This window comes from Lipotes vexillifer, unplaced genomic scaffold (assembly GCF_000442215.2).
Source record: "Lipotes vexillifer unplaced genomic scaffold, Lipotes_vexillifer_v1.1 scaffold90, whole genome shotgun sequence".
Taxonomy (NCBI): Eukaryota; Metazoa; Chordata; class Mammalia; order Artiodactyla; family Lipotidae; genus Lipotes; species Lipotes vexillifer.
In genome coordinates, this window is record NW_006782310.1 from 4,190,507 (window position 1) to 4,204,392 (window position 13,886).

The following is a 13,886-nucleotide window of genomic DNA, read 5'->3' on the forward strand; positions in this document are numbered from 1 at the left end:
TTCTTTTTAAACCAAGGATGAACCTACATTGACACATCATAATCTCCCAAAGTCCATAGTCTACCTTAGGGTTCACGCTTGGTGTTGTACATTCTATGGGTTTGGACAAATGTATAATGTCATATAACCATCATTATATCATAAAGAGTATTTTCATTGCCCTGAAATCCTCTGTGCTCTGGCTATTCATCTCTCTACTCTCCCCCACCCCTGGCAACTTTTTGCTGTCTCCATAGTTTTGCCTCTTCCAGAATGTCATACAGTTGGAATCATACTGTATATAGTCTTTTCAGGTTGGCTTCTTTCACTTAGTAATATGCATTTAACATTTCTCCATGCCTTTTCATGTCTTGACAGCTCATCTCTTTTTTAGCCCTGAATAGTATTCCATTGTCTGGATATACTGCAATTATCTTTTCGAATTAATGTTTTCTTTTTTTTGGATACATACCCACAACTGGAATTGCTGGGTCATATGGTAGTTCTATTTTTAGTTTTTTGAGAAATCTCCATACTGTTTTCCACAGTGGCTGCACCAATCTGTACTCCCATCAATAGTGTACAAGAGTTCCCCTTTTATCCACCTCCTGGCCAGCATTTGTTATTTGTGTTCTTTTTGATGATAGCCATTCTGACAGGTGTGAGGTGATATCTCATTGTGGTTTTAATTTGCATTTCCCTGATGATTAACGATATTGAGCATTTTTTCATGTGCCTGTTGGCCAACTGAATGTCCTCTTCGGGAAAATGTCTGTTCAGGTCCTCTGCCCATTTTAAAAATGGGTTGTTTTTTTTTTTGATGTTGAGTTGTATGAGCTGTTTATGTATTTTGGATTTTTATCCCTTATCGGTCATATTATTTGCAAGAGAGTATGTTTAGTTCTGTAAGAAACTACTGAAACTGTCTTCCAATGTATCTGTACAATTTTGCATTCCCACCACCAATGAGTGAGAGTTCCTGTTGCTCCATATCCTCATCAACATTTGGTGTTGTTGGTGTTCCAGATTTTGGCCATTCTAATAGGTCTGTAGTGAATTCTAGCTTTTTAATAGATGCCCTTTATTAGTTTGAGGAAGCTCCTATTTTTTCTTATCAGTGGGTGGTGAATTTTGTCAAGCACTCTTTCTGCATTAATTGATATGACCATGCGGTGTTTTCTCTTTGCAACTACTAATCTGGCGTGTTTCTTTGATTTTGAATACTGAGTCAACCTTATAGTCCTGGGATAAACCCCACTTGGTCCAGGTGTTTTATTCTTTTTACACATTGCTGGATTCAGTTTGATAATATTTTGTTGAGGAATTTTGTGCCTGTGCTCCTTAAGGATTTTGGATTGTGGGTTTCTTTTTTTGTACTGTCTGTTTTTTTTTCTGTTTTTCAATCTTTTATTCTCTGTGTTGTTTAAATTGGATGATTTCTACTGATCTATTGCTATTTCCTCTGTCATCTACATTGTTCCATTAAGATCATCAAGTGAATATTTTATTTTGGTTGTATTTTTCAGCACTAAAATTTCCATTTGGGTCTTCTTTATACCTTCTGTTTCTTTGCTGTTGTTTCCTGTCTTTCCACTCATTCACCCTTACTTCCTAAGCAGGGTTATAATATCTGACTAAGGTCTTTTTCTAATAACTCTAAAATCTATGCCATCTAGGCCTTGATATAATTTGATTTTCTTTCTCTTTGCAAATTGAGATAGTCTGGTTCTTCCTATGCTTAGCAATTTTGCATTGTATACTGCACATTTTGAATATTATGTTATCAGATTCTGGGTATCATTTAAACCCTAAGTTGAAGGTTGACTTGTTTGTTTGTTTTAGCAAGGAGCTGCCCTTGTTAGGATCAGGTTACAGGGTCTGATCTGCATTGTTTGGGCTTTACAAAGTCAGTTCAGTTTCCAAACATTTCTAGTCCCATGTGTATGCCACTCAGTGGTCAGTCTGGATTCTGGGCGGTAGTCTGCCCTGTAGCTCAGTTCTCAATGCCTGTGCTCTGATGTTTAGGGTCAGATCCATGCATGCATAGTTTAGAGGTGAGCACAGGAGTTAATACACTACTTGTGGCGATCACTCTTGATCTCTCTAGTCTCTGCAACAAATGCAACACTTTCTCACTCCTTGAGGCCTCCCTTACTAGTCTTCCAGCTAGAAAGCTGGGGTTTTATTTTCCTTGCTCTGATATTTACTCCTCTCAACTTCATCTGCATCCTGGTTAAAGGAATGATAGGACACCAAGAGAATAAAAGTAATGGGGATTGGCACCATGCTCTTGGGACCAAAGCTCCTCTGATCAGAGTGAAGGATTCCCCTCTCTCTTAGTTTAAGGTGCCTTCCCTGTGACCCCTGCCATTGCTGTGCTGCTGCTGCTGCCACTGCCACTGCCATAGGGAGAGAAGTTGAATGGAAAAAAAAAGATGCAAGATTTCGCCTATTCTCTGGACCCTTAGAAGCCCCTTTCCCATCCCTTGGGCCAGACACAGAACACTTCTCCTGGAGTTCTTCTCTGTGTGCACTTCAGGATTTCAGGCTCCCTTTGAGTCCAGGCCAGGTGATACCAAAAGGTAAAAAGGGTAAATTCAGTGGAACTTGAAATTCTAGTCCTCTTCCCCAGTCTGCTTGCTATTATTTACATTGAGGAGTCCTCAGCATGAAAGTTCCATGCTTTCTGTCCAGGATTCTGTGGGAATCTCTCTTTAGAGAGAGACAGGTTGGAGTGTACTTACTCCATCTTGCCTAGAACCAGAGCCTCTGTTTTTATTCTGATCATTTTCCCCCTTTGGCTTACTTTAGTTTTAAATTGCTCTTTTGTTTTTTGCCTGACTTCTTCTACTTTTTTCTTTTTTCTTTAATTAATTTATTTTTGGCTGCGTTGGGTCTTTGTTGCTGTGCACGGGCTTTCTCTAGTTGTGGTGAGCGGGGGCCACTCTTCATTGTGGTGCGTGGTCTTCTCATTGCAGTTGCCTCTCTTGTTGCAGAGCACGGGCTCCAGGTGTCAGGGCCTCAGTAGTTGTGGCTCGCGGGCTATAGAGCACAGGCTCAGCAGTTGTGGCGCACGGGCCTAGCTGCCTCTCGGCATGTGGGATCTTCCTGGACCAGGGATCAAACCTGTGTCCCCCGCATTGGCAGGTGGACTCCTAACCACTGCGCCATCAGGGAAGTCCCATTCCCTGGCTTCTTAAGGTAGATAATCATATCACTGATTTTAAGTCTTTTGTCTCTTCTAATATAAGTATTTAAAGGAATGGTACCTCAGGGAAAAAAAAAACTTGTTACCTCAGGGCTTCAGTCCTGCTTATCTGTAGTACTCTTGGCTCCTTCCTCCACATGGGTCTGCTTCATCTTCCAGCTGTTGCAGCACTGCCTGCTGTCATAACCAGTCACAACAACATCTGGAGATAGAAAAGCATCATCTCTTCTTCATGTCTCTTTTTTTTTGACCGCGCCGTGCAGCATGTGGGATCTTGATTCTCTGACCAGGGATTAAACCCTCGCCCCCCGCAGTGGAAGTGCAGAACCTTAACCACTGGACTGCCAGGGAAGTCCCTATGTCTCTTTTTTAGAAGAAAGCAAACTTTTCCAGAAGCCATGCAGCAGGCTTCCCCTAATGTCTCATTGGTCCAAACTGAGTGATATGCCTGTTCCTAAATCAAAATTACTTGCAAGTGGAATAGGATTATCATAATTGGCTTAGACTAATCATTTGGGGTTGAATGAATATTAAAAAAATCAAACTGTAAAACCACCTAGGTGACAAGACTGCTAATAGCCAATGAATCAAAAGTAAAATTTAATGGACTAACTCAGTTCTGATGCAGCCTCACTCACATGTCCAGCTGGAGATACTTTACCTAGTATCCTGACAACTCCTTCTTCAAAAGACTGGAGCCAGCAAAGCTGCATAGGAAAAGACTGCAGATGTCTACCTGGCTGATCATTAGCTCTGACAGTACAGTTCCTTAGTTTAGCTGCCATTCAATGTCTTTGTAGTTTTTGAATAAAAATAATCCTTCATTTGAAGACAAACCAGTTAATCTGGGCTAAATTCAAACTCAAGTATGATTAAGAGAGCCAGATAATAAGATACATCCATTAGCTTAAAATTTCAGGAATCAATAAAGTAATTAACTTAGCATATGGCTTTATATAAGCAAATACATTGAATCCAAGATGGAAATTATAACTAATTTTAATATTATTTACTAGCCATCCAGGATTTGTAGCCCATAGAGTCCATTCAAATCTTCTTTTAGGGCTGCTGGGATAGTCTCATCATTGCCTGTCCTAAGTGTTAGTGGCAAAGAGAAAATTATTTGTTAGTCCCTTCACCAAACACTCGTCTGGATTTTATCTTCCAGATCTTCTGCTTCTCAGCATTCCATAGAGTTTCTTCTTCTTCTTATTCCTTTTCTTTACTAGAATATAAATGTTATTTTACCATTTTAACCATTTTTAAGTGTTTACCATTTTAACCATTTTTAAGTGTACAATTCAGTGGCATTAAGTACATCTATAATGTTGTACAGCCATCACAATTATCCATTTCCAGAACTTTTTTATCACCCTAAACAGAAACTCTGTACCCATTAAACAACTCCTCATTCCTCTCTCCCCCCGGCCCTGGTAACCACTATTCTACTTTGTCTCTATGAATCTGCCTATTCTAGATACCTCATGTAAGTAGAATCATACAATATTCATCCTTTTGTGTCTGGCTTATTTCACTTAGCATGTTTTCAAGTTTCATTCATGTTGTAGCATGTACAAGTTTCCTCTGCTATCCCATAGCAGGGAGTTTCTATGAAACCTTTCGGAAGCCGAAATGGTGTAAAGCAAAGAATCGATTACTTTACGACACATCTTGCTAACGGATACGTGAAATAAATCAAGATAAAGCACATATGCTCACAGACACAGTTCAAAGCTATGGCAGCTTGATGCTGAGATGCTTGGTGTAGTTCCAGGGAAGGAGCTTGGCTGTGCCAGTCTTGCCATTTGGGGAGCATACTGTCTCTATTACGGACCGTTAAATAGGTACTAATGTAGGTCTTTCATAAAAGTGAAGTGATGGAAAGCAAACTTTCAAAAAGCAGAGGATACCTGTACCTGTTTTCACTAACTGAAATAAATCTGAGGAGGATTTTCACTTTTAAGGAAAAAGGCAAAAAGCAATGATAGCATTCAGCATTTGTTTTGGCGGCAATCTGTTATAGAGGCAGCAAGCAGCCCAAGCAGCTAGAGTGGCACCGCCAAGCTCCATCCTGGAGAACTACTCTCAGCATCTCAGCATGAAACTGCCATAGCTTAGAACTGTGTCTCCGGTAATTGCTTCTTTGCTTTACACCATTTCAGCTTATGAAAAGTTTCATAGGAACACTCTACTTTCAGATAGTGGGAAAAACCTGTACTAATGTAGGTCTTTCGTAAAAGCGAAGTGGTGTAAAGTGAACTTTTGAGAAGCGGGGGATACCCGTATCAGAATTTCATTGCTTTTTTTTTTTTTTTTTTGTAGTACCTGGGCCTCTCACTGTTGTGGCCTCTCCCATTGCGGAGCACAGGCTCCAGACGCGCAGGCTCAGCGGCCATGGCTCACGGGCCCAGCCGCCCCACGGCATGTGGGATCCTCCCGGACCAGGGCTTGAACCCGTGTCCCCTGCATCGGCAGGCGGACTCTCAACCACTGCGCCACCAGGGAAGCCCTTCATTGCTTTTTAACGTTAAATGATATTCCAATTGTATGTGTATACCATATTTTTGCTTATCCATTGATTTATTGATGAACACGTGGCTGTTGTAAATAATGCTGCTATGAACATGAATATACAAGTACTGGTTTGAGTCCATTCTTTCAATTCTTTGGGGTATATACCAGGAGTGGGATTGCCATACCATGTGGTAATTCTATGTTTAGCTTTTTGAGGAACCACCAAACTGTTTTCCACAGTGGCTGTACCATTTTACATTCCCATCAGCAGTGCACAAGGGTTCGTTTCTCCACATCCTTGCCAACACTTGTTATTTTTTGTACTTTTAATCAGCCAGCATGATGGGTGTGAGGTGGTATCTCACTGAGGTGTTGATTTGCATTTCCAAAATGATTAGTGATACTGAACATCTTTTCCTGTACTTACTGGCCATTTATATATTTTCATTGGGGAAATGTCTATTCATGTCTTTTGCCCATTTTTGAAATGGGTTGAGTTTTATTTTTTTCCTGTTGAATTATAGGAGTTCTTTACATATTCTGGATATTAACCCTTTATCACATTTAAGATTTGCAAATATTTTCATTTCACAAATATTTGAGTGCCTACTATGGGCATGTACTGTGCCTGATGCTTGAGAAACACGTGAATGAGGCAGCTCATGCTCTCGAGAAACATAGCATAGTGAGGTCAATACAGGAGTAGATATAGTATCCATTTAGTGGCTAAAAAGCTACCACATTGAAAAGAAAAGTGGAGCTTATTTTTTATAACTGATGTTTTTGCTTCTTGAATTCCCACCCCATTGAGTGGGGAGTGGTAGTGATGAAAGAGTTGAATTAAATTATTCGGTCCATTTTAAGTTCAACTCCCTATCACGGCTATTTCTCCCTCTGCCCTTCTCTGCCATCTAGATGTCTGGGAAGAGAGTTTCTATTCCCTGTGGTGATGTGGTGCTGTGGATTGGGTCTCAGATGGCCTTGCTATCCTCCTGAGCCTCTCTGGTTTCTATTCTGGGCAGCTAGTCTGTGGTGCTTGCTCACCAAACCTGCAGCAGTAAGTGATCTGTTCTTCTGGTGAGGCAGGAGGCCAGTATCCCTTCCTTCATGATTTGCCTCCACCTTGGCTCTAGCCACCCCTCTAAGGTGTAGCTGAGACTCACAGTTCTGGCTACAAGTTCCACAAAGTTACTTTGTCCAATGATCCCAATTCTCCAGGTGGTTCAATCAGCTACTTTCCAAGGTCCCCATCGGGCAGGGGGAACGGCTACATATCTTCTAAATCACATGGTAGCTGGTAGACTCTTCACTAACTCTGTATTGCCATTTTTACAATAGTCCAGTGTTGGAGCACAGGAAGTCTGTCGAGCAATTGTTTCCCAGTGCACCCCAATGCACTCAATGACAAGTAAGCCCAGCTTTCTCCCCTTTCAAGTTCTCTCCCAACCCCCTCCAGCATTTCTGCAGAGATGAAACGTCACCTGTGTCTGACCTTCTCTTTGTCTCACCATTCCCAGGATCAGGAGGGCTTTTTTTTTTCTTTTACTATTCCGTAACTTGTTTCTTCTCAAAGTATCATTCCTCCTCTTCCTTGGGCCATATTTGCAGTTTGATATTTCATCTTTTAAAAATTATTGGAGTGGGTTTCCCTGGTGGCGCAGTGGTTGAGAGTCTGCCTGCCGATGCAGGGGACACGGGTTCGTGCCCCGGTCCAGGAAGATCCCACATGCCGTGGAGCGGCTGGGCCCGTGAGCCTATGGCCGCTGAGCCTGCGCGTCCGGACCCTGTGCTCCGCCAACGGGAGAGGCCACAACAGTGAGAGGTCCGTGTACCGCAAAAAAAAAAAAAAATTATTGGAGTATAGTTGATTTACAATGCTGTGTTAGTTTCAGCTGTACAGCAAAGTGAATCAGTTATACATATACATATATCTACTCTTTTTAGATTCTTTTCCCGTATAGGTCATTACAGAGTCCTGAGTAGAGTTCCCTGTGCTGTACAGTAAGTCCTTATTAGTTATCTACTTTATATATAGTAGTGTGTATATGTCAGTCCCAATCTCCCAATTTATCCCTCCCCTGACACTTCCCCCCTGGTAACCATAAGTTCTACATCTGTGACTCTACTTCTGTTCTGTAAATAAGTTCAACTGTACCATTTTTTTTTTTTTAGATTCCACATATAAGCAGCATATGATATTTGCCTTTCTCTGTCTGACTTACTTCACTCAGTATGACAATCTCCAGGTCCATCCATGTTGCTGCAAATGACATTATTTTGTTCTTTTTTATGGCCGATTGTAGTTTGATATTTTAAAAATATCGTATTTCATGTGATAAATGTAATGCCAGGGTAAGAACAGATTGCTATGGAATCCATAGAAAGGTGTGGAGGTGGTCCCAACCTATTCTTAGGATGTTACAGTAGGCTTCCTGGAAGAAGTGGCATTTAAGCTAAAACCTGAAGAATGCACAGGAGTTAGATAAAGTGCAGAAGCTGGATAAGAGTTTAAAAGGAACACATACAAAGGCCCAGAGGCAGGAGAAGGACTTCTAATTCAGAATGTCCTTGGCATAGAGTATTAAGGAGGCAGTAACAAAAGAGAAAGCTGAAATGGTAAGCTATGGTCACATCATGAAAAGCCTCAAAAACCTTGTTTAGGAGTTCTGATTTTATATTAAAAGCAATGGGGGGAAATCCCTGGCAGTCCAGTGGTTAGGACTCCATGCTTTCACTGCTGAGGGCCCAGGTTCAATCCTGGTGGGGGAGCTAAGATACCGCAAGACGCGCAGCTTGGCCAAAGGGGGAAAAAAAAAGCAGTGGGTGGCTTGTGTTTTAAGCAAGGAGGGTACATAATCAAATTTATGCTTTAGAAAGATCGCTGTGTTTGAAAGGATGGATGCATATGAAGGAGGCAAAACTGAGGGCCATTTTGCTTCCCCCGACTCAGGGATTAGCCACCATCTTGAATTCTTAAGAATATGCTAGAAAAGTCACATCAGCATATTTGAATGTTGAAGAGATGGATCCTGAAGGAAAGCAAAAGGATGAAGAAAAAAGAGAGAGAATAACTGATGGCAGCCAACATCCTTCAGAGGGGGAAGGAATGCTGAGGGACCAGAGAAGAGAGACCCCTCTTTCATTCTGAAAAGAAGGGGAGAGGAAATGATGGGTGAGATGTAGATAAGTTGACAAACTTGGTGGAGTTCTCATCTTTTTTTTTTTATTGATAATGAAGGAGGCAAAATCATAGCCATCTGCTCATGAAAAGGAAAGTGGCCAAGAAGGAGTATGGCAAACACTGTCGGCTGACTCAGTGTGATTCCCAATCCCCATCTGCCCTGCTGCTTTCCCTCTACGAGTTGAAAACACTGGCTTTACTAGACACACCTGCAACAAGGAAACATAAGCAGAATTTTGCTAGGGTTTCTTGGAAAGCTTTCCCTTTTCCTATAAGAGGACATGGCCATGGCTGGAGTCCCTCTTCCTGACTTGACCCCAGATGCCATTCCCAGAGCTGGGACAGCTCTCTTGCATATCTGAGAAAATAAGTATGAAGGAAAGGCCCAAAGAAGTGCAGAGACAGCAGCCAGACAAGTCATTGTTCAGCTGCCGACTGACAGCTAGCAGCAACTCGCCTCCAGATTTCTGGCTGCGAAGTCTAATTTGTTTAAGCCACCAAAGGTGGATTTTATATCCAGAAGCATTCCTGATACAGGAAGTTTCAAGGACAGTGACAAACATCTGACCTGGTCTCTGAAGAGAATGGGAGAGAAAAAGAGGGAACATAGGATTACAGATAATAATAAAGGCTCAGATGAAGTGAAATTCATTTAAAAAACACCAATTTCATTTTGGAGAATTTACTATCTGTGGAAATTCATCAGTTTGATGGGGTGCTAATATGCTAATTTTATCAAGGTTACACCAAGTCATATTAATTCTCCAGTTAGATAAACTAGCACCTTCTACTTATTAGGAGACCTGTGTAAGTGCAAGATAACTTAAGAGTACTCAGTACTCAGGGACACCCTTTAAAGATTTGTTATTCTAAGATGATATGATGCACATCACTGTCTGGTGGAGAAGTTCAGATTATTCACACTGAAGACAATGTAATCTTGCAAAGTTTATGGCAGAAGCAAGTGAAGAAAGACGCTTCCCTCAGAATACTTGATTTAGAGTCTGTCATTTTATTCACATAGTACCCAAAAAACTCTTTCCATGATTAAGCAGTAATTCACAATACATGTATCTTTTGAGGCATTTGCTGCTTTAACAGATGGCTTGTTCCTCTCTTTAATTACAAAAAGAATGAGACCCAAATAAAAAGACTCCTACATTTTTAATAAATGAAAATGTACAAACTCAGTACTTATTCATATTTACTAGAGCTACAAAGTATAATCACTATCAGAAAATTCTAAAATTAAAATTTGTATTCTCCTCTCCCCTTACTAATCTAATATTTATCAATATTCTAACTAAGCAGAGCATGTAATCCCACATTTGTCTCAGGAGTTACTCCAAGCACTAGATATGACTGGATTTTCTGATAATGAAATGTTTACCCTTCATGAGGTACAAAGTTCACCATGAGGCCTATCTTCCCTTCTCCTTCTAAGGACTTTCATTTCTCATGGTTGCCTCCATATTGGGTAACGGTGGCACCACGGGAGACACGACAATCCATGTATTCTTTAATACATACAGAGTTTTATTAAGAATCCCTGGAAAGGGGGACATTATGTTATATATTGTCAGAATACTTAAAAAAAAATACCAGTCATTTACTTTTTAAACAAGAGAATCTGATTGAATTAAATGTGGGTTAAACTCAATGGACTCTTTAAATTGAACTTTAGTGATTTTCTCATTTGTACAAGAGTATCAAAATCCAAGGTCTTAACATCATGATAAATTGTCTAGAAACTCATTTACTAAGAATGCATAAGACCCTGAAAAGGTTGTCCTGGGATGCCTGAAACATGTTCACAGCTGATTTATGCCAGAACAGAGGCCATGAAGAACTCTGAAGGATAGTCACCAGCTGTTAAGGGTTCCCATTTCCAGGTAAGTACAGTTCTCCATTATGTGCTGCACTTACCAGGTAACATCAGTCTAGTTTGGACAGTCTTTTCTTCATCTTCCTTATTTCTTTACGTTAAGGTGATCATCAACTTTATATAAGCACCCACAGATAACTGTTCATTATTAGAACACTCATCATATTTAGGCCACTTCCTAAAGACACGTAGAGCAAATCTTAATGCTTTCACTGAGTTATTTCCAATATAAATTATAAAGGAGATAATTTTTTTTTTCCTACACAGGAAATTACTTAGTATCATCAACAGTATGTATAGATGATATTATACATCAACTATACCTCAATTTAAAAAATTGAAACAAAACAGTATGTAGGTTCTCAGGTTTTTGTAAGAGATGAGTAAAGTCCCTTTACTCACCTGCTTCCTAACAATGACCCTGGACATTTCAGCTTAGGTCTTGAGGTACATATCCTTTTGGGTCTCCTCAATCCTATTCTCATATTTTGAATCTGGTAACAGAAAATAAAACAGGAAATTTATTTTATTTTATTATTATTATTTTTGGCCATGCCACGTGACTTGGAGGATATTAGTTCCCTGATCAGGGACTGAATCCAGGCCTGCAGCAGTGAAAGCGTGGAGTCCTAACCACTGGACTGCCAGAGAATTTCCAGGAAATTTTTTTTAAAAACTGATCTAATCTTTGGTCTAGTAACTCCAATGAAATGGAGAATACCCACTTATATACTAACTCACACACTCCTTCTCAACAGGGAAAATGTACTTGTCTAAAAAGGAACATACTAGTTCATTATTTATGTTAATAATGGAAACAGTAGAACATGTCTGAGAGTATCTTTTCAAGAGTTGCACTAGGGATGGAAATCCTATTTAAGCTTTAGAATCTCAATCATCTGAACTGACACTGTACAGAAAAGCAAACAATGCTGCCAGAAAATATTCTACGTTCTCTCCTGTGGCTTTTACAACCTTTGAAAGGAAATTGGTGCCCACTGAAATTTATACTAAAGGAGTATTGGTGCCTTGTATCTGCTCCCCTGTTGAAAAAGTTCTCAGTAAATGTTTTGACTCCCTCACAGCACTGATGGGACTTTTTCTCTAGTATGTTTTTTCCTATGTCTGAAAAGATTCGAACTCTGACTAAAGGCTTTCCCACATTCATGACATTTGAAGGGTTTCTCCCCAGTGTGGATTCTTCGATGTTGAATCAGGATTGCACTTCGGCTGAAAGCCTTTGCACACACGTCACATGTATAAGGTTTCTCTCCACTGTGGATCCTCTGATGTAGATTAAGGGCTGAGCTCTGAGTAAAGACCTTCCCACATTCATTACACTTGTGTTGTTTTTTTCGAGTACGGTTTCCCTGTCTTCTTTCAAACTTTCTATCTTGTTCACAGGTTCCTCTAAATGTGAAACTCTGGGAAGCATTCATTTGAAGAGTGTTAGAAACTCTGTGATGCAGTTCTTTGCCTGAAGAAGTCTTTCGCCTTGAAGCTGATTTCACATTTATAGTTCCGGTGTCTCTATCTGAAATAATACATGGAAAAGCAAATGTAACCAGTTCTCTGTTCAGAAGGAAGGAAAACGAAATAGAATGATCCAAATGAAATATATATAGACTATTTTTTAGCTGGCATGTTTGAAATATAGCATCACAATGTGGAGGATGGAGAGGGTAAGGCAGAAAACACTGAGAAGATCAAAAGGTGAAAAAGGTTTATATACTGATGAGGTGGGCAACTATAAAGATGAAAAGCTCTAAAAAAAAAAAAAGATGAAAAGCTCTGTGCAAAAGGTAGAATGGTGGGTAGGGGTAAAAAGATACATTAGAAACTGAGGAAAGTCTGGAAGAAAAGAAAGGGCCTAAAAAATGAGGAATTATTGGAGAAGCAGAGGAGCAACTGAAGGAGAGGAATTAAATGTGGTAGTGTGTAGCGATAAGCAAAATTTAGTAAAGAGTATCAATAAACAAAAGTTATAAAAATAAATGAATCAGTCTTTAGACCATGACTTTGATGTCCCTCAAAAGGGCCTCAGGGACTGCCTGACGGCGGAAGAGGTGGGCTGACACTGCTTGTTCCTGCTTTAGTCAGAGTAGCTGTTTTCATCTGTTTAATATATTGCAACTCCACATAAAATTTCATTGAGAAGAGGGCCATGCTGCTTAAAAAAAGGTTTGAAAATCCGGATGGAGATGATGTCAAGGATTCAAAAATCTGAACGATATTATAAGAATCTCTGAGAAGGAAATGAGGACAAAATACTGAGAATGTGCATTGGCAGGATATATAATGGTGGAAGTTCCCACAGGAACAGGAGGCAGGAAGGGAGACTGGAGAACTCTTACAGAAAGCAGCCTAGATGTGTATGATGGGTGGGCTGAGAGGCCACCTTCCCACCCCCCAACCATGAACTGAACCCTGCCCCTCACCATTTTGTCTTAAGGTGTGATGCTCCTTCGATGCCCACTGCAGTTGCTTTTTTGTGGGCTTAAGCTGGCTACGTGGTGTCTCCTGAGTGATTTCACAAGTTGATAGCTTCTTTGCATGCATTTCCTCATTTCGTCCAAGAAAGACCTAGAAACAGTTTGGTACTAACTGAGGCTGAAGAAGGGAATCAGGTTGGGACTTGAAGATAAAATAATAGAGAAGAAACTATCCTGGGACACAGGAAAAGGGAGGAAAAAGGCAGAGGCGCGTTCTGTTTTCTGGCACAGCTGGGAGTCCACTCACCACACTCTACATTTAGTTGTGCTGAGTGGGAGTACAATTTGGGAGCTCTAACCCCAGTGATGTGCCAGAGCTCCTGACTCAGCCTTGTCCCTCATGCCCACAGCCCCTTCTCACCTGTTCAGCTGCCCTGTCATGCTCTTTCTCCAGCTCCTCCAGCATCACCACGGCTTCCTCTCCACTCTCTGGTCGGTTCTCTTCAAACCAGGCCTGCAGCTCCTCAGGCAACATGGCCAGGAACTGCTCCAGCACCAGCAGCTCCAGGATCTGCTCCTTGCTGTGCACCTCTGGCCTCAGCCACTGACAGCACAGCTCGCGGAGCCGGCTCAGAGCCTCCCGGGGCCCAGATGACTCTTGGTAGTCAAACTGCCTGAACCGCCGGC

At 40.9% G+C, this 13,886-nt stretch overlaps 1 protein-coding gene across 1 annotated transcript in view; it reads right to left on the reverse strand.

The window, feature by feature from the left end:
* ZNF396 (zinc finger protein 396) overlaps positions 1–13,886 on the reverse strand; it is a 21,980-nt gene that overhangs the window by 7,911 nt on the left and 183 nt on the right. Inside the window, 6 exon segments of the mRNA XM_007472082.1 lie at positions 11,170–11,204; positions 11,206–11,264; positions 11,960–12,301; positions 13,206–13,350; positions 13,621–13,881; positions 13,884–13,886. The exon segment at positions 13,884–13,886 is cut by the window's right edge and continues 183 nt beyond it. Coding sequence (XP_007472144.1) covers positions 11,170–11,204; positions 11,206–11,264; positions 11,960–12,301; positions 13,206–13,350; positions 13,621–13,881; positions 13,884–13,886 — 845 coding nt within the window.